Genomic DNA, 21,134 nt, shown 5'->3' with positions numbered 1-21,134 from the left:
GGGGATGTCCAGTGACAGTGACAGATGTAACAGGAATCATGCTGGTACTGTGCAATGCAAGTGCTTTATTTTGTTACATGTAACAACTTACTTTTCAATTATGTTCTTGAAATACTTTGTATCATTCTGCTAATCAGAAGTCCCACTTAACATCAACTATCTTCAGGTGAGTAAATTAAGTGTTAAACCTCACACCCTCCAGCTATGGAACATCTATAAGAAGCTGGTCAGAGAGTATTGGACTCTGACACTATTCATGTATCAAAACAAACTGGTCTGGTAATCAAAAAGCCCACATGTTAAGCAATCATGTATGGCAAAGTTCCCTTTACTATATACCACACACAGACACGTGAAACCACATCTTTTCTCAATTTCAGCAATTAAGCCTCCCTTTCTAAATCTTTTTCCACATGATATCTGGACATAAACGTCATTAAATGCAACAGTTATCTGAAAATATAAATGCATAAAACCAATAATATGTTTTTGTTGGTAATACAAATTCATGAGACTTTGATAGTCCATCAAACTAACCCAAAGAATTCAGTCTATCTATAAACACAGCATTGCAAGCAATGCCTATTATGAATGCTATGAATGCATCTTGATAGTTTTGCTCCTCAAAAAGATAGACTTATAAGCAGTTTTGATCATAATTGCAATCAAATGAAAGTTCAGTTCTCAAAACTATATTTATATGCACAGGTGGTCAGAATCTCAGAATTAAGCAGCACTGCCAGGGATGGGAGTCAAATAAAGTAGCAAAACAAATCACCCAAGCTAGAAAAAAAAAAAAAGGTCTAATTAGCCTGTTGCATCACTAATCTGTATCTATTTTCCAGTATTAGTGTCTAACAGTGTAATCATGCTACAAAAAGCTAGTAGAAGTTATTGAGCAAAAGACATCTGCTTGACCTAGATGTAGACCAGAGCAGGTACAGAATATTTTATCTCACTCGATCACAAATTCACCTGCAGGCTGTACCATTTACACTGCAACAGCTCCTGAAGTGCTTTTTGCCCATGCACTAGAAATGGAAGCACAGACGGCTGTCAGTCAGCACATAAAATGACAATTTAATTGACACCATTAGTTGTGAGGACCACTACCTATTTCACATTCAATCATTTTAGGAGGCAATCAGCTAAGCCAAAACCCGTATCTGCTTTTCCTGAACAGTCAACTGTCAGAATCCAAAAATGGGTGCATTGGACCTAACTATAAATATGAATTACGACTGTCACCTATGTCTGACCCTGCAACCCTTGCCTCTTTTAACAATCAATGCATAAAAGTAGATATTTGCAGAAAATAGCTTCCCTAAAATATTCTGCTTGCCCATTTTAAGATGGCTGAGATCTTAAGGGAGTCTCTTGTGAACAGCTTCACCTTCAGGCTCTTAAGATATTTGAACTAGATCAAACTTTCTCCATCAGTTTCTACAACACTACAACACAAATTCACACCTGCAGACTGGCAATCTTTGAAAGTCTACAGCTCAGTGACAACTAAAAACATCTCAGGCAGAGTTAACAATTTAATTATGCAGCCAAGAACAATTACTAACAGTATATTCAGTAGACCTGCAGGTTTATCTTTCTGAAATGATTCACAGATTTTCCCATTGTTGGCTGAGAAGCTTCAAAATCCAGTGTACCACAAATATGCTGAGAGAAGAGGCTCAGCATTACACCACAACAACCCACCTGCATCCAATGCGGTTTCTGAAGCCAAGGGTTACCATACGAGGTTATGGCTTTCTAACCTGAATAGGTTTAATATCTTTTTTAATAAGCATAAAACATCACTACACCAGAGAGCCTGGCTTCCTTCAGCAGAAAAAGCACACATCTGCTTTGTGGCTATTTGGGCTGTATCAGTGTCAGCTCAGCACAATGGTATTTGACACTATTAATAAGGAAGTCCATTTTCTTGATTACAGCATCATTGTTCATGCACTGGAAAGACCAATATCAGCAACCTACTTCCGCAGATAACCTAATAAAGGTTCCACTGGACATAATGTCTGTAGGTGTATGCATATATATATATACACACACGTAAAAGAGTGCCAATAAAAGCTACGTTAGATTTCTACAACTCACTTCCTATGAGGATGCAAGATATGAATAATATATAAGGTTTATTAATGAGACAGCTATAGGATATTTTTTTTTGTCTGGACTGAGAAAACACATTTAACAGCTTGGCTGGTTTTTCTGAGAACTTCAAAGACATGCCAATTAACCTAGGGCTCTTGAATATGGATCTAGTAAAGGATTCTACAAGATACATTAACTTGCAGTGAAAAGGGGGCATATACCTTTCACTGTTACACCCTATGTCCTTTTGAAAGAAACAAGCTTTTCAAAAGCCAAGAAAACCTGTTAACAGCTACAGCATCTATTGTACAATGAGGAAAACAAAACAAACAAACAAAAAAATCAATGCAAAATGTCATGGATACAACCAAACTCTTCAAGTCAATGAACCGACTCTTGAAGCCCATTCAGACCAACACATTTGCATCCCACCCTGAATGTTGCTCTGCATAGTTTTATATGCTCTGTACAGTTGAAAACTATAAAACCTTGCATGGAAGATAAAATGCAAAGGCAGCAGAAATACCAACCTAAATTTATTTTCTTTTAAATCTAAAATAAAAGTAAGCAGATATTCAACATGACTTTCAATCAGGGACTTTGCAATAGGCAGTAATTTTCCTCTAGTCTTGACAATGCTGCAAAACCACAGTTGATCAATTCAATATTTCAGATTAAGAACAAGTTGATGTGAAACTTTATTAACCAATTGCTGAGAACACTAATGAAGGTATCTGCTCAGTAATCTAATTAACTAGTTATTCACAGGAAGTGAGTAATTTATATAAAGATTTAAAAAAAAAAAAAAGATTAATAAGGATGTTAAAAAGAATAAATGGGGAACATCATGGTCTACACTAAGAAGACAGTGCCATTTTCCCCATTACTGACATCTTGCTCTCCCTCAGCTTCAAAAGATTTATTTTTTTTCCTGTTGTCTCCTCATACAGCACTTCCACCTACCAGATCAGACTGAAAAGGTCGACAACTGTTTAACAAGACAACGGGAAATGGGGAAAGAATAAAGCCTTCCAATACCCAGAAAACAAAAGCAAATCAGGGAGATAGCTAAGCTATTAAATTAATCCTAGCATCCAACAAGCTACCCATGAAACTCTTTGGCTTGACACATCTGGCTTCAGGGAGCTGTGGACCACTGCTTATAGATGTAAGTTTCAAGAATCATGCAAATTCACCACAAGATAGACCTGATAGTCTGATGCCTTGCAGATTTAGCAGTGTAGGTCTCTAAACAATCAGTCCATTATCCTAGCAAAGGCTCTTGGATGCACAACAGCAAGGCAAATAAACTGACTTACTGACAACAGGGTACATTGGGAAAAAGGCACCATGACTCCTCAATTTACGCCAATAAACATTTTAACAGGAATAAAACAATTGCAAATATAAAGCCTTTTCCTTGGCTCCTTTGGAAAAGTAAATAATAAGTATATTTTCCTTTCAAGGAAGTCTTCTAATAAAGTTCTGCAAAACAAGATACACAAACCAAAAACTTGGCAAAATACCTCATCCATATACCTGAGCACAGAAGCAGGTGTTCCCCTATGCTAGGAAGTGACCTGAGACTGATGCATAGGATGATGAACCTCAAAGACAGAGCCAAGGATTCAGGCAGCCCTAAGGACATGCTATATGGGGCTTCTTCTTGCCACAAAATACAGAAGAAAAACATCTCTGACAGAATGTGGGATTCACCAGCACAACATCAGGCTTTCATAGCACTGGCTGATGGTTTGGGGATCCTCACATTTCAGTCACAGGAAACCATGCATTAAGATAATATAGTCAAAGCAGATCTAAGACAGAAGGGAAACTACCAGCACGGCTTCAGGAGCAACCTCTGAGAGGTGCAGAGACACTAAACAAAATCAACAAGAGGACTCTAACCAAACTCATCATATCAATATTGGCTTGTACAGAGATGGATGCAGACTGAGCAGAAACTCACTAACTCCTCTTCTTTTTGAAGGGTTGAGTTCTCATTGAGTATTAAAAAAAAACAAAAAACAAAACACGACATACTTTGTTTTTCTAACTTCCTATCACTTGAGGCATGAAATGGTAGTGAAAAATAAATGACTAGCCTTGTACCTGCTAATGCTCAGTAATATGTACCTAGGATTTCATTTCCTGTGCCTTGTCGAAAGAAAAATAAATGGGATTTTATTTACAGAAACAAAACCTAAAATGAAAGGATAACTTAAGCTTGCAAATTACCCGCTGTTGAACTCCTCAGACATCTTTTTCTGCATTAACAGAAAACACACTTCAGGAAAACATATGAAATAGGGGTTATTACAAGGAAGTACAACCCCAAAGCCATATTTAATTGCTCTGCCTGCTGTAGATGAAGGAGTTCTAAGAAGGGTGTAACTCACTGGGAGTTACAGGAGGTACTTCCTTCCTGTGTCCCTGACCAACCTCTCTCCCAGACTGAGTCTAGCATTTTCACTGCCTGACCTGTCCTCAATTCTAATTCTCACCACAGGTAATCCATCCTTATTACAGGCTAACTAAAAGCAATAATCTTTGTCTGCTACTATTGAGTCTGCAATAACTGCAAAAAATGTACAAATAAAACTTCTCCACCTGACTTAAGAATTAACTTGGATTTTGCAGAGCCAAACCTTACACAGGACTGCAAAGCATGCCTATGTATGAAGTACTCAATGAATTTTAAAATTCCTTCAGAAAACTATGCAAATGCATACTACATACTATGCAACTACAAAACCACATTTTCAGTTTCAAAATCTCTTAGATGCATAGCAACAAACAGCTCTTTCAGAGCTGTTAGGAATTGCTACTGATCTGCTTCCTGGAAGTATTTTCCTGACTTCTAAGAATTTAAAAAACAAAATACATAACTTCTCAAAATATTATTTATTTTATATGGCTGATAGGAGGAAGGCTTTTTTTACAATATTGAAACACACTTAGTGATAAAAGCATATATAAAGATGGAGTGGAAATAAGACTGAACCGGGAAAAAAGCTCTTACCATGTGTATCTGCTATTACTTAGGTTTTAATTTCTGTACTGACTCATGACCAGCTTACCTCTTGACCACTTTCTCTTTACCTGGGAAGTATGAACCAAGTATATCCTAATCTAGCAATCTGATCTACCTGATCTGCCACTTAGACCACTCCAACCCCACTGTAAAACTGTGATCCAAGCTAGAAGGTTTACCAGCAATGTTACAAATACATGATTTCCCTTTATTGTGCTTGCAGTTTACAACCACACTCTACAGAAGACTAAACCTGTTAAACCCTGAAACTCAGGTGTTTCATTTTGTTCTCAGCTTAAGCATGTAAGAATCTTGAGGAGCACTACGCTGCTGCACCCTCCCCTTTGGTCACTGGACTCTCTCTTTGCTTTTAATCTTGGACTAGCTTTATTTTGATGTTAGCAGTCTCTCACAAGATCTACAGCTAGATTTGAGAAGTATGGTACAGCAAGTTCAAAAGTGTTTTCACGCATCGCAGAATATTATTGCATTCTACAGGCTTCTCTCTCTAGAGGGAAGCAATATATTTTTTCCATTTGTCGTTTTTCCTCTCATACACCAGTGTTACCTCTGAATGATCCCTGAGTACTCGTTATCTTTAAACAGAAAATTACTATTTTAAATTAATAAGTACTGCTGCAGTTGAGGGGAGTAATCATATCTTAATCAACAACAGATTACAAGCAAAAAGAAATCAAACCCACAGTTCAACTGGCAGCCATGTCAGTTCACCAGTAAAATTTATTGCACGCAACATATCAGAAGGGAATTGATTTATGTGTAGACTCAGTCAGTGAGACAGATCTAGGTGACAGTCTATTGCCCTATATACACATAGGAATGAGGAGAGAAAATAAGCTGAGGAATAAAAAATTACATCTCTTAAAGAAATCTGAACTTAATGGCATATAGCCATTTGATGTATAATCTTATTCCTCTGTCCTAAACAATCACCCTAAGCCTGCAAACATGTACATGTATCTGTAGATGACTGTATTACATAAGCAGAATTTAAATAAACTTACATTTAAAAATCATTTCTGGATTAGATCTAATTACATGGTTTTAACCCAACTGCCTCCACTATTCTTCAACTGATAAAAGGTTTGATCGTCACTAACTGCTGCTGACACATAATGCTCCCAGGGACTTTTATTTTTCCCACTATTGCACTCACCACTCCCAAATGGTTGAGTGGGGTCTATTTGTGCTGTAAAGTTTTTCAACATGGAGATATATTTCCTTTACAGCTTTATATAATTTTATTTACTTTACATCCCTGAAGTTTTGAATTTATTTTTGCAACATCTGTCTGAAAAGCAATGGCAGATGCCATGCTAATGCATGATTGGGTTATGGCCACCACTGGCAAACGCTGAGTGGGAAAGAACTTAGTCTTGCAGGGGTGCTCAGCAGGCCCTCCGATACATACTGCTCTGCAGTCACTAAGCACATCTCAGTCCTTCATCAGCAAAAAGCTGCTTGTTCTATTTCACTAAAAAAGAAAGGAAGTACGTACCTACATTAAATTCATATGCATGAAAAACTTTGGTTAAAGCTTTAATTTTTCTTAATCAAAAAGAATTACAATGACTTAAAAGTTCATATGAAAACCAAAGCAGATGTATTGTCTAAGCAAGCTGCTCATATCAGGACCATCTAGAACAAATATGAGCCAACCTGCAAAGGAGCAAATATTTTTTTTCTCAATTACAGATCCAATGTTGGTTATATAAATGGAGCAAGAGGAAAATATATCTGGTTTTGTTATGAAAAGAAGCTGATTTTTTTTTAAAAAAAAAGATTTTAACCAGGTAGAACAGTGCACATTTATCTAAGGCACTCACATCACCCTCATAATCACAATAACTGAGCACCTCAAAATTCCTACTTTGCCCTGCTAACCTTCACTGTCTGTGAGAAGATTATTTGGGTTGCCCTTGCATGATTAGCAATTAAAGATACACACAAACATAATAAAAAATGTACTTTACAGCCTATACAGAAAAACTTGTGAGCAGCTTTCTCTAAAGAAACCTCTACAGAAATGGTTGCTATGCTGGCTATATTTTGGGTGCAAAACCATCAAAGCTGGCTCTGCTCAGTCAGATTAGGTCTAGGAGCAAAGCATGAACAGACATGCTAAATCAGACTAATAAATGCTGTCAGGAGGACATACCATTATATAAACCTTCAAGTCCCAAACTGGGACTTATGCACTGCTCTATCCAGTATTTCTTGCCGAAGGATGCTGCTTACCTCAACCCTGCTTACCCAGTAGTCCAGACTAGACAATCTTTTTGGAGGATGTTTTTGGGGTCCTTCTGTCCCTTATGCTTGTGAATCCTTCAAATCAGAGTTCAAGAGAAGATCAAGTGAGCAGAGGTCTTGCCTTGACAGACGTTGGATACAGCTGGAGCCAAGTGTTGGGATTTGTTTCTAAATCTCCAAGTGCAGAGAAACCCTAACTTTGCACAAGGCCCCACAGGGAATTGGTAGCAGATGGAGATTTCTATGCATGTCTCAGATGAACACCCTGGCTACAAGAACACCCTGTCATTCAAAGACATACCTACTGTGTTAAAATATGTAGCGTGCTTGCCAGTCCCTGGCTGCTTTTGATTATTCTTTCTCAATCTTTTTATAATGTACCTTTTGGTACAAAACAAGACTAAGCAATGTTCATATAGATCCAGTGGCTGTCCTGAGGTTCAAAACCAGATGAAACCTTAAAAAAAACTCACAATAAAATAAAAATACTTAAGGAAGTAAAAGACTTATATAATGCCAAACAACAGGGAGGTCGAAAAAAGTAACCTTATCCACAGATAAGTATCTGTAAGATCTGAGAGGAAAAAACAGAGGATGATTCTAGCAACAAAAAACTCCCGAACTCGCATGAACTTGAACTGATCTTAATGAATAATCCTACTGGATACTATTCACTTTGTCCAGGATATAACTATCAGGATTGGAGTAAGAAGGACCAAAACCCAGCAAACAGATATCTGAAAGGCTCAGCTCCACATAAACATTTCCCGTAGTCCAGGCCATGCAGAATCATTGTACAAAAAGACACTTAAGAGCCACAAGTAATTGATTATTTTTTTATATGAGTGATTAAATAGACTTAAAGAGTTCAGCCTGGCAAAAAGACACTGGCAGGGGACAATACAGGTCTGTAAAGCCATGACTACACATCAAGGGTCTACTGGGAACAATTAATCATCCTCTCGTAAAACAGGAACTGGGGGTTGGGTGTGGAGAATCAAATGAAACCATAAAGTAGAAGGTTCAAAACCAAGTAAGAGGCCATTTTTCAAGCAGCTGTAGAAGTTATAACCACAGGATGCTGCAGATGCAGTTTACCTAAATTCACCATCACAGGTGAGCCAATATAAAGGGAAGCTCTTAGTTGTGAACTAGTGGGATGGGAGCTAGGAGAATAAATAATATCAGTACTTGTTTGACCTGTTCTTCTGTTTTTCCCCCTAGATAAAATACAGTGGATCAGACCAAGTTTCTGACCGTGCAAAGCCCTAGTATAGAAAGAGGCTACAGGATCTCTGACCCATGCTACCACTAGCAGAGCAGCAGAGTGCATGGCCATAACTCAAGCAAGCCTCCAGGGCACAAAATGTGACTAGTCATTGGACAGAAAACAGCCTGAAACCAGTTCAGCATCTCCTTTCCCCCTCTTTCATGTCCACAGACTGAGAGTTTTACGGTGTACTCTCCAAGGCATAAGGCAGTCCCTTCTCCCCCAGCTTGACCCAAGAAAAGGCATTTAGTCTATTGTATATTGTATTACTAATACTCAATGAAAGAAATCCTTGTTATTTTCTTCCATGGACCTTGCTCTCAACAGCTGCAGAAAACATCAGGTGTTTACGATCACCCCACACATGGATTACAATAGCCATCATAAATTCCCAGAAGCAGAACTGCACAAACTAGAATCAGCAAACCAGAGAGAAAACATGTCACCACTTGTACCTGCTTCACAAATCAAAAGTCTCAGACACATAAACTGATGCAGAAATAAGGACTGTTGTAATATGCAATACTTATAATCTGAATTCTAAACTATATTGAATCACAGTGAGGTTAACACGTCCTTTTCTGTCTGTAATACAACTTAAATTCTTAATTAATCCACAGTAATGCTCACAACCTAAATATGTGTAACTACTAGACACAGGAGATAAAAGAAAATTATGTTAAGGGGCAAGACACAAAGTACAGAACATACATCTTCAGATTCCAGTTCCATGCCCTGACACAGACTCCGTCCACCACCTTGGAAAAATCACTTGCTTCCTCCATGCTTCAAATGCTATACATAAAATGGAGGCAACACTGCTTCATTACCTCATCACAATCTCGCAAGGATAAACCGAAGATTGTGAAATGTCTGCAAACTACCGGGCTGAAGGTCCTACAGAAGCTTTCTGCAGGTAAGAGGAAGAAACGTTTTTAACTAGTGTTAAAGTATTTCATTACCCTTACAGATGGAGCACTCCCGCAGCCTTAGTCACCAAGTGAGCTCCAGTGAGGCTGCCAAGGAAAAACTGTGTTTGCCTGTCCACTCTGAACTAGGGTGCAGTAACAGTGCTGGCATTCTCACATTAAAAAAAAAAAAAAAAGTATTACCCATATTCTTGTACACTGAATGCCTGACAGGTGGGTTTTTCTTAATATGAAAGGAAGCTTGTAGGCTCTTGTTATCTAATGGTGTCACGGAGATTATCACTGTACTGTAACATCACAAAATCTGTTCACAGCGGGTAAAATTCACACCCTGCAGTGAACCAACAAAAGACCACTTAAACCCTAATTTCAGCCTTCACAGTTGAGCCAGTGACAGATTTCTGCTAGCACTACATAGGGTTATCTTTCTGGGCCATAATTTGAAAAGCACTTCAGTCTTGAGGGCATTTCCTTACACACATTTTTTGTTTCCCTTGAAAAAAGTCAAGAGAATCTGTTATAATCTGAAGCCTAAAGCAAGGTCTCTTACTTAAACTTGTTGATTCAAGTAAACCTAGACAGTGGTATATACATATATTTCTGTGATTTTTAAAATCAGGAAAACTAGAGAATGTTACTCTTTTGTTAAAATAAAATTGTATAGCATTTTTGTTTATGAAGATACACTAGATTCGGAGAACAAGCTCTTCTGTGAACCCGGAAGCAAACAACGGGACTTCATTACTTCTGAAAGTCAGTCAAGCAGTTAACAAATGTGAAGACAAAGAACAAGATTAGTATTTGAGAGAAAGCTTCCAATACAGAGGTAGCCATGAGATGACCTGCAAGTACTAAGGAAAGGAAAAAATCCGCTTGGTGATGTGGCTAGTCCTTAAAAAAATAGTTACAGGAAAAATTCGGTTCTTTAAAAGAAAGCATACAAAATTACACACTGAAGAGCAGAACAAAGGGGGATAAAAAGTCACCACCAAGTACTAGGGTTCTGCTTTTCTTTCTCATTTAAACACGGAGAAATCAAGGATGTTAAACCTCAGTCTGGCCCCGCTGGGGATCTGCAGGATCATCCCTGTGCCGACCCAGCTCCAGCTGGAGGAGTGGAAAGTTGGACCCGTCACAAAGATCGTTTTTCCACCGACGGTTTAATTTTAGAAAGGCGCTAACAAAAGGCACCGCTCTGAACACCCCAAACGCGTTGTTACCCTTCCCAATTCATCAAAGTCTGCTCCTCTGCAGACACGATGCCGCGACACAACCCATGCTTTGTTCGGCCGCTTTAGCCGAATAAACACCTTTTCCTGCCTAGAAAAAAAAGGAGCAAAACAAAAACAAGAAGACCGCGCAAACTGATGCCATAAAAAGGCAAAGCAGCCCCCGCAGAAGGACAGGCGGCAGGGCACCCGGCCCGGCCACCGCGGGAGCCCGCCCGCCCGCACACCCTGCTCCGGGGCCTCGGCGCTTCCAGCCGGCTCCCTCGCACCCGCCGCCGGGCGCCCTGGCGCTTCGCTCCTCGCAGCGGCCGGGCAGACGAGGGCGGCCGGGGCGCTTAAACCCGCGCACGGCGGCACTTCCAGGCGCGGGCTTCCCCCGCCGCCGGCCCCGGCCCCGGCCCCCGCCATGGCCGCCGCGCGCAGGCCCCGCGCCTCGCCCGCCCGGCGCTGCCCCGCCGCAGCCCGAGCCGCGGAGCCGCGGGAAGGAGGCGCGGCTCCCGCCCGGCCGCGCTCTCCGCGGGGCGGCCCGGCCGCGAGGGGCACCCGCTCGCCCGCCGCACCTGTCGGGTGGTTGCGCGGTCCGGGGATGGGGGCGCAGGCTGGGGAGCGGCGGCGGCGGCGGGAGACAATGGAGGAGTGAAGGACAGACACATTGACACACGGGCGCCTCTGCGGCCGCCCCCTCCGCCCGGCCGCACCACTCACGGCCCCTCCCAGGGAGGGGACGGAGGAAAAGCCGGGGGAAGCCAGAAAGGAGAGGCCAAAAGAGACAAAAAAATCCGTTTCTCAACTTCAAAGTAAGGGAGAAGAGAGGAACAGTCTCCCTCTCTCCTGCAGCGCAGAGCTGGGAAGGCAGTGGAAGGGGAGGGCGGGCACCTAATCCCCCCCGAATGGCGGTAATGGTTCGCCCTGCGACCGGCCCCTGGCGAGGCGGGGCTGCGGGAGGAAGCCGCCATGGCGAGCGGGGCGGGGGGGGCTCGCCGCAGGGAGGGGCGGCTGGGGGCGGCGCCGCCGGGACGGCGCTGAGCTCGCCTCGCCGCGCCTCGCCGGGCGGCGCGTCCTGCGGTCGCCTTACCGTCTGCGGGGGGCACGATGGCTCCCCCCAGGAGAGGTGACCTGAGCCCCGAGGAGAAGGACTTGCTGGGTGTGATCGCCACAGGTGAGCCCGGCCCTCGCCCCTCCGCGGCGCTGGGCGGCAGTGCCGCCCCGGCGGGCCTGCCCTCCGCGACTTCGCCTCCTGGTCGCGGGCTGGCGAGGCTGCCGCCGGCGCCCTTCTCGGCGGAGGCTGCGCAGCGCTGTGTCCTGCCCTGCCGCCGCGGGCTGGGCCGTGTGGCAGCTCCGGCCGGCCTCGTCGAGCCCGCACTGGTCCCCGTTCCCGCCGGCTGGTGCCGCGGAGGGTTTTGCTTTCGCACCCGCCGGCGGCGGGCGAAGAGCAGGCCGCGGCCTCTCGGCGGGGGCGCTGCAGCCGTTACCGGCCGCGCTGCCGCCTCGCTCGGGCACGGCACGGCTGGGCTTCCCGGGCCGCCCTTGGGGGGCAGCGGCACGGGCCGGCCTGCCTTCCAGCCCCGCCTTCGGGCCCCGTCCCTCTTCTCCCAGACGGGGAAATGGCTGTTCCCCTGGAAGCCAGAAGCTCTGCGCTTAGGTGGGACAGGTCTCTTGTCAGCCGGGGAGGGCAACGGGAGGTGCTTTGCCAGGCTTGGAGCTGGTTACCCTGTGCAGGTCGTGCTCCGCAAGCCCAGATGGGAGGGGATAACCCGGCCGAGCAAAGTTTAGATCTTTCTTGTATGTATGCAGAGTGGTAAAGTACACTGACATTTATCTAATGACTTGTATTAATGTGCTCTGCGGGAAAAAAAAAATAATAAAAAAAAATTCTTGGGAGTAATCCAGTTCTTCAGCCTGTTGCAGGTTTCCCTACGTGCTGTTGCCAGACCTGGCTGTCCTTATAGACAGGATGTTCATAAATTAACAGGACTTGAGCTTGTCCAGGGCGATCGTGCACCTCCTGTCCCTTAGGCTGTTTTATTTTCCGTTTCGCAGTTTCACCAGGTTATGTGGTGCGTATGCTTATTGCTGGGGGTCTTTCTGTCACACTTGCTGTAACAGTTGAGTTTCATGGTCCAGCAACATGAAGTTCACAGCCCTTTCTAAATAATGAAACTCCAGTATTTTGAAAAATTTGAGTGAAGCTGGTTAGTTGGAGATAAAGTAAGAACACTGAGGTGCTCCATGCTCTTCTATATGTAGTTCTGAGGCAATATGAATCCATAAGAAATTTTATTTTTCATTTTGGGGCTTCACTCTCAATTGTATTAAAACATTCCTCTATCAGAGATACAAGAATAGGATAATCAGTAGTGAATTTATTGTAGTTCAGGCTCAGTTTGATTGGTTCACTTTAATGAGAATTTCAGGCCTTTGTCTTGCAGACACTTCTGTCTAACTTACCTGATGCTTATTATTAGAGTCATGGGATAACTGGGGTTGGAAGGGGCCTCAGGAGGTCTCTAGGCCAACCTGCTCAAAACAGGTAAGCTGTGAGATCAGGAGGGGTTGCTCAGAGCTTTATCCTATCAGGCCTTGAAAATTTCCAAAGATGAAGACTGCATAGTGTCCCCGGGCAACCTTTTCTGCTAACTTACTGGACTTATAGTGAAAATGTTTTTCCTTATATCCAGTCTGAAGCTTCTTTTTTCCCTCAGCTTTTGCCTGTTGTCTCTTGGCATCCTACCATGCACCACTAATAACAGCTTGGCTCCAACTTTAAGCTCTGGCCAACTCTAGATGTCTGTCTTCTGTCAGTTTAGTGTCTTATTTGGAATGCTTTGTCATACAGAACTCTGAACTTGTAAATGGAACTTTTGTTTGTTTTACTTGTATTAAAATTTACAGCTCATCCCTTGAAGACTTGCTGTTTCTGATGCTTGTTCTTTTGCTGGGATGTTCTACTGAAAACTACTCCCAGATCAGAAGTTTGTGTTGATTTGCAATAAATTTAATTCTCCACATTTTGTATCTTTTATTATTATTGTATTTCTATTTATTTGAATGCCTACTGAAGTTACATTGACATTACTGAATAGGCCTTCACAGGACTTTAAATCAGGTTCTTAGATCTGTGGCTTAACTGTAAGGATTCTTGAAGCAAATTGAAAAATACAAAGTTATGGCCTATTTTTCCTTGCACATGTTGTGTTTTTTGTTTTCAGACTTCAGCTTACTTATGTACTGGCAATTTTTAGAAATGTCAGTGATCAAGTTACCTTGGTCCTTGTTCTTTCCACCTCTGTTCTCTGTTACCAAAAGCAAATTCTTTCCACTTTTCTGGACCTGGGAGGTGTAATGTTGCAAATCTCAATTTCAAACAGGAAAGCAGATGTGAATAAATTTTAAAGCATGTTTCCTTCTGACCAGAAAAAAAAGTTTTTTAAATTGGATCATTTCCTTTTGCTCCAAAAGAGGTTAAACTACAGAAGGTATTAAAATGCTCAGTATTATTTTACTCATTCAGAGTTGCTCTGATGCAGAGTATGAAGAGACATGTTAGTGTCCTGTTCCTGTGTTTGTGTAGATCAGCTACTTCACAAGAAATTGATGTTTACTTTTAGTGTATGCTCTCAGGCTATTCTTTGTTTGGGGGCTGATGTGATTGAGAGCAGCCCTGCAGAAAGGGACTCGGGGGTACTGGTGTATGAAAAGTTGGACGAAAGCAGACAGTGTGCACTTGCAGCCCAGAGGGCCAATCACGTCCTGGGCTGCATCAAAAGAAGTGTACCCATCAGGTCCAGGGAGGTGATTAGGTGATTCTCCCCCTTCACTCCACTCTTGTGAGAGCCCACCTGGAGTACTGTGTCCAGTTCTGGAGCCTTCAACACAAGAGGGACATGGACCTGATGGAACAAGTCCAGAGGAGGGCCACAAAAACGATCAGAAGGCAGGAGCACCTCTCCTATGGAGACAGGCTGAGGGATCTGGCATGGTTCAGCCTGAAGAGAAGGCTTCTGGGGAGACCTTATAGCAGCCTTCTGGTACCTGAAGGGGGACTACAGGAAAGCTGGGGAGGGTCTGTTTACAAGGATGTGTAGTGATAGGATGAGGGGCAATGGCCTTAAACTAGAGCAGGGTAGATTTAGATTAGACATTAGGAATAAGTTCTTTACGATGAGAGTGGTGAAGCGCTGGAACAGGTTGCCCAGAGATGTGGTGTAGACCCCATCCCTGGAAGGGTTCAAGGTTGGTCTTGACTAGGCTCTGAGCAACCTGACCTTGTTAAAAAGGTCCGTGTGCACTGCAGCAGGGGCTGGACTAGATTATCTTTAAAAGTCCCTTCCAACTCCACACATTCTATGATTCTGTGATTCAATGTTGTGATTCCTTGACTTTCTAGCTTCTAGAACAGAACACTGTTCAATCCTAAGCCTCTTCTCTAAGTATGATCGATTTAGGGGTGGTTAATCTACATTCCAAGTGGTTAATCTGTAAATATTTGTATTCTAATAATGAATGGAACTGATCTTTTTCCTCTTTATTCTGAATTTATTCCCTTTCTCACCCCCTTTTCTCTCTCTGTGTCTTTTTTTCTTTTTTTAATTAAAGGCAACACCGAGGAAGCTGGAAGGCTACTGGGCAGCAAGAATGTTCGTGTCAATTGCTTGGATGAGGTACAGCGAAACTGTACAAGCATTATGCTGGGTTTAGCAAGGAAAATACTAGGTCTGAAGGCCTTGTTAAACAACATTGCTATACAGACTCCTGGAAATGAGAATTATTCTGAAGATGAATGAATTCTTGAAGAGGGTTTTTTTTAAAGCAAGTTTAAAGATTAATGTTACTTAAAATACTACACTGTTTGTGTTTTCTCTCAAGTTCCAGCATGAATTTTGGTGTCAGTAAGGTAAGATGAACACTGCAGCAAGACACATGGAGTGCACCCTGGCTTTTTGTCATACCTGCCAAAACATAGTCCCTCTGCATAGACAGCAGCAGACAATGTGGATAAGGAATACCTGTCCCCATCTCACACTTGCATCTTATCACCCAGAGCCTTAATCTCTGCAGAACCATAAACATACTCGGTGGATGAGGAGCTAGATCAGAAGTGGAAAAAACCAGTCTTTTACAGAGGCAGGTGTGATAACATGTAGAAGACAAAATTCTTAAGTGCTACCTGAAGATGGGAGGAAGTTATTGGCGAAAGGAACCTTGTGTGATATTCATATCTAGTTCCTCCTCTTTTTGTGTTTTTCTAAAGCATGCAACATTAATACGAAGTGTAACATGGAAGCAAAACTGTCATTGTCCAGCTTGTATGTTAGATCAATCTGAAGTCTAACAATTTAAATGTCAAATTGTTTTTTTTCCCAGCTTCACAACTAGAAGGTCTCTATTTTAGCTTCCCACTCAAAGCAGCTTCTGCTTTGAGGTCAGATGAGGTTGCTATGAGCTTTATCCTATCTGACCTTGTAAACCTTCAAGGATGGAGACTGCGCAGTCTTTTTGGGTGACTTGTTCCACTGCCTTACTGTGCTTACTGGAAATGTTTTTCTTTATGTCTGAACCTCCATTTCAACTTACATGCATTGTCTCTTGCCCTCCTGCCACTATAACTGAAGACTTGGGCTCTTTTTTATTGGTGATCTTCCTGTAGGTGCTGGCAGACAGTGGTTGGGTCCCATCAAAGCCATCTCTTCTCAAGTCTGAACAATCCCAGTTGGTGCAGCTTCTCTTCACTGCCCAAGTGCTCAATCTCCCTTTGTGTCTTGGTGGTACTCTGGTGAAGTAATGCAGTTTAACTGTGTCTTTGTTGTACTGGAAGGCCCAAAATGCAGCAGGGTTTTAGGTGTGGTCTTGTGAATGCTAAGTTAAGGAAAATCATCACTTAATCTACTGATTATGTTCCTGGAATATTGTTAACCTTTTTTGTGCTGCAAGCAGATCAATTTTCTGATTGTTTTTTAAATACAGTTCAGTATTTAAACTTTGCTTTTTAATGTGTGAATTTCAACAAGATTCTGACAAATCAGTCAAACTAAGCTTTACAGTAAACTTTAGGAACCCAAGGTACCATGTAAGTATGTTTGCAAGTGTGCGTTATTGTATGGACTTTAAAATCTTTTAGTGTAATTGCTGAGCTAGTGCTAATTGACTGCACCCTTGATGCAGTAGTAGTACAAAATGCAAGATTACTGTTGAGAGGATATGGTTTATTAATAGAAACCATAACTGAGTTACACCACAGGGTATTGTTGAAGAAGCAATATCAACAATACTTGGCAAATGCTCACATCTGACTAAGTACACTCAACGCAATGGACTTCTTGCAGTCTCCTTTTTATCTCCAAGAGTGGTGTCTAATGATGCATAGTGAACTGGAAAGGGTTTTTATTTGTTTAGGATTCTTAATCTGTTAGTCATCTCACATCAACAATTATATTTCTTCTGTTACAAAGCATTTTCCCTCTAATGTGTTATTCTAATATCTATACATAAATAGAGTTTGTGAAACATCCGGTAGTCATTAGCTTCAGTGTTAATCTGTTGCCATAACTGGAGATTGCTTTAAATGTGTTGGGGCTTGTTTTCTTCCTCTGCTGCCTTACCATTATTATTTATATTACTATCTATTTTGTTAAGAAATGAGGAAACAGCCCTGAAAATCAAATGCTTAGATATTAAAAAGGGAGCACAATTCAGTTGGGAACTAAGAGTTCATTTCCTTTCTTTAAGACCTTTTTACATGAGAGAATCTAGAGAATGAGCATGAAAATGTTTAACATAGAATTATTAAGGTTGAAAGGGACCTCAAAGGTCATCAAGTTCCAACTCCCCAGCCATGAGCAGGGAACCCTACCGCTAGATCAGGTTGCACAAAACATTGTCCAGCCTGGCCTTAAAACCCTCCAGGAATAGGGCATCAACAACCTCCCTGGGCAGCCCATTCCAGTTCCTCACCACCTTCCTAATATCTAACCTAAATCTCCTCTCACTTTAAAACTACTACCCCTTGTCCTATCACTGTCTTCTCTAATGAAAAGCCTGCCCCTCCCCAGGTTTCCTGTAGGCCCCTTTCAAGTACTGGAAGGCCACTGTAAGGTCTCCCCAGAGCCTTCTCTTCTCTAGCCTGAACAGCTCCAACTCTCTCAGCATGTCTTCATAGCAGAGGTGCTTCAGACCTTTGATCATCTTGGTGGCCCTTCTCTGGATCCTTTCCAACAGGTCTGTATCTTTCTTGTGCTGAGGGCACCAGAACTGTGCACAATATTCCAGGTGAGGTCTCACCAGAGCAGAGTAGAGGGGCAGAATCACCTCCCTGGCCCTGCTGGCCACACTTCTTTTGATGCAGCCCAGGATGCAGTTGCTCTGTGGGCTCCAGCACACACTGGTGTCTCATGTCGAGCTTCTCATCAACTGCCACTCCCAAGTCCTTCTCCTCAGAACTGCTCTTTGGCCATTCTTCCCCCAGCCTGTATTTGTGCCTGGGGTTATGCCAACCCAGGTGCGGGACCCTGCACTTGGCCTTGTTGAACTTCATGAGGTTGGCACTGGCCCACCTCTCCAGCCTGTCAAGGTCCCTCTGGAAGGCATCCCTTTCCCTCTTGGATGTCAACCACACCACAGAGCTTGGTATCATCAGCAAATTTGCTGAGAATACACTCAATCCCACTGTCCATGTCTCCAACAAAGACATTAAACAGCACTGGTCCCAGTACTGACCCCTGAGGGACACCACTCGTCACCTGCCACTGTTTAGACATTGAGCCATTGCCCACAGCTCTCTGGGTGCGGCCATGCAATCAATCTCTTATCCACTGAATGGTACATCCGTCAAATCCATGCCTTGTCAGTTTGGAGACCAGGATGTCATTTAATTTTCTCCTCTATTTGTGGTAAAGCAAATACGCAGTTACAATTTAATAATTTCCACAGACGAGAATCCACAGCATGGAGAAGCAGGCTGTTACATATTGCACTTCCTGGTTTAAAAAAATAAACTCATAAGATGTGCCTTTAATTTTTGGTTTGACATACTCTAACTGCTTAGATCTGCTTTATTCTAAATTAAAAACTACTGACAATAGGCAGTCTTTGTGTACCTTTAGACAAGGACCAAGTTACATTTTAACATCTTTCAAATGCATTGACTTTTTAACTATTGTTGTTTCTTCAGTAATTGAGCTATAATCATGGCTCTTTTCAGAAAACTTTACAGTTGCTTCAGCTGCTTCTTCAAAAGTGTAAGTATGAGCTGAACACAGTGTTTCAGCATTCTGCTGTTGTTACATGTATTTAAAAACCAAAAATCACTCCTCTAAGTCTCTTTGCTCTTCCTGCTTGTGCCAAGACTCACTCAGCATTCACCTCGTGGTATCTGCAGTGCTCTGCTGGGAACATAGGTTACTTGAAATCAGAGTAAGGCCCCTTTAATTAAATTGAAGATATCCAGCAGATACAGTCCTTTTTTTTCTCAGCATCTTTCCTGACCAAATAATTTGTTGTTGTTGTTGTTTCTTTGTTGATTTAGATAAAGAAAGGGAAGGTATTTAGGCATAATCACTTTATTTATGAAAACAAAAAAATACATAGCTCTTCCACAAAACTTGTCTTTAACAGTTTGGCACCTTTAAAACTTCAGAGGCATTTAAGCTCAGGTGTTCCAAAATATTAGGACAAATAGATAAGAAGTGAAAATGGATGCAAAATAAAGATAAATATATTTCATGTAAATTGACACTGTTTAGTATTTTTTTGGTCCTATTTTAGATGGAGTGGTTGCTAATGTGGAAATGTAGTATTGAGGAAAGTGTTCAGGAATTTTCTTTCTCCTGGGAGTATGGAGGTTGTAAATAATGTTGTGACTTCTTGCTGGTAGTTTGTTGATTTCAGCTCCACCCATCTGCAGGATGTGGCCAAAATCTTTCAGATATTTGTGAAATGGCAGTCTAGAAGAAGCACATGGGTTTTCTAGCTGTCAAAATTTCCTTCAGTCTTGTTGGTATTTAAGAAGTTTTGAAGTTGCCAAACTGTTAAAAGTTACTGACTGATGTAGACTTTAACTTTTCATTAATGCAGATGCACAGAAAGATCATCAGAGAATTATTTGTTAAATCAGAAGGATGACTATAAAGAAGAACTATTATAGCTATGATCAACATATCTACACTTGCTGAGCAGTATTTCATATTCTCATTAGTTCATATTTGGCTTATTCGTGCATGTATTTGTTGACTATAATCCAAATCCTGCTTGCAGTATGTTCAAGGTAGGTAAGACCAATCTTATTCAAATTATTTAAGGGCAAAATTTGTAAAGGGTTTCATCCACTGAAAATTCAATTACTGTATTTCTAGACTAGCAGCATTCAGTATCACTCATGTTAAAAAAGGGTGGACTGAGGAGAGGTGTAAAGCACTGAATGTTGGAAGCACTTGGAACCCTCTTTTCTCTTTAGTAAGGCAAGTCTATTGGCCTCCTTCAGTAGTGAATCATCAGCATGTTAGCCACAAAAAAATGGCTTCTGATAATACACATTTATCATGTCTCTGTTCTTACACAGTCAGCATGAATGTTTAAGTGCTCAAAACATAGTCAGGTTTTCTGCCAAACACGCACAGGTCACTGAGATGTGAGATGGTCTGTTTGTTTTGACCCTGCTCTTGTTTCCTGGCCACCCCCCTGCTCCTCAGTTCCTCTGGTCAACAAAGGCTGAGAAACAATGTTGTTGAAAACTTCCCCTGTAGTTCCTAGAAGGCAAAAGGTTATTGAAATCAACGTTATTATCTTTATATTTTTTTAAATTATTCATCCTGTAGAAGCATGTATGTATTAGTTCCCAGGTACTGCAGAGAGAAATACTTAACAGCTTGTCTTCTTTACCCACTTCTGTTGGAGGAGTCTAACCCCTCCGTGGTTCTGGTACTCATCTGCCCCTCCTGCTTCCCCACGTGTCCTTTTCTTCCCCTGTGAGCTGGTTCAGCCTTCTGACCCCACATTATTTTTCTTTCTTCAATTGACTCCTACGCCATGGCAGCATTAGCTCAGCTTAGTTCTTGAAATCCCATCCCTTAATCTGCTCCTGGCATATTTTCAACATCAGAAACTAGGAAAGGTGGTATGTAATGGAGCTAGGCTGGTTGCACCTGGGCTGTTGTGGCATGGAGTCCCTGTCAGTTGATGAGCTGGTCAAGGAAGGTACTAAACAATTTCTAGAGGCACTGCAAACTATTCCCACTGTGCAGTCAGATGTAGAGGGAGTACTTGTAGCTCTGCAGAAGGTGGGAGATGTTAAATTTTCCTCC

At 42.1% G+C, this 21,134-nt stretch overlaps 2 protein-coding genes across 4 annotated transcripts in view; one reads left to right on the top strand and one right to left on the bottom strand.

Moving 5' to 3' along the window:
* Positions 1-11,515, bottom strand: part of BZW2 (basic leucine zipper and W2 domains 2) — a 53,022-nt gene extending 41,507 nt beyond the window's left edge. Inside the window, exon 1 of the mRNA XM_051610327.1 lies at positions 11,400-11,515. The gene's annotated coding sequence lies outside the window, so the exon portion shown is untranslated. The remainder of the gene's footprint in view (positions 1-11,399) is intronic.
* Positions 11,516-11,840: 325 nt separating this feature from the next.
* Positions 11,841-21,134, top strand: part of ANKMY2 (ankyrin repeat and MYND domain containing 2) — a 29,187-nt gene continuing 19,893 nt past the window's right edge. Inside the window, exons 1-2 of one of the 3 annotated variants that reach the window (XM_051609915.1) lie at positions 11,841-11,998; positions 15,436-15,500. In XM_051609915.1, coding sequence (XP_051465875.1) covers positions 11,932-11,998; positions 15,436-15,500 — 132 coding nt within the window. In that variant the 5' untranslated portion in view covers positions 11,841-11,931. Of the gene's footprint in view, positions 11,999-15,435; positions 15,501-18,394; positions 19,074-19,328; positions 20,099-21,134 lie in introns of those variants that run through there. The other 2 variants (XM_051609916.1, XM_051609917.1) reach the window with 2 other exon arrangements.

This window comes from Apus apus, chromosome 2 (genome assembly GCF_020740795.1).
Source record: "Apus apus isolate bApuApu2 chromosome 2, bApuApu2.pri.cur, whole genome shotgun sequence".
Taxonomy (NCBI): Eukaryota; Metazoa; Chordata; class Aves; order Apodiformes; family Apodidae; genus Apus; species Apus apus.
Note: the sequence above shows the minus strand (reverse complement) of the source record. Positions and strands in the feature narration are given on the sequence as shown.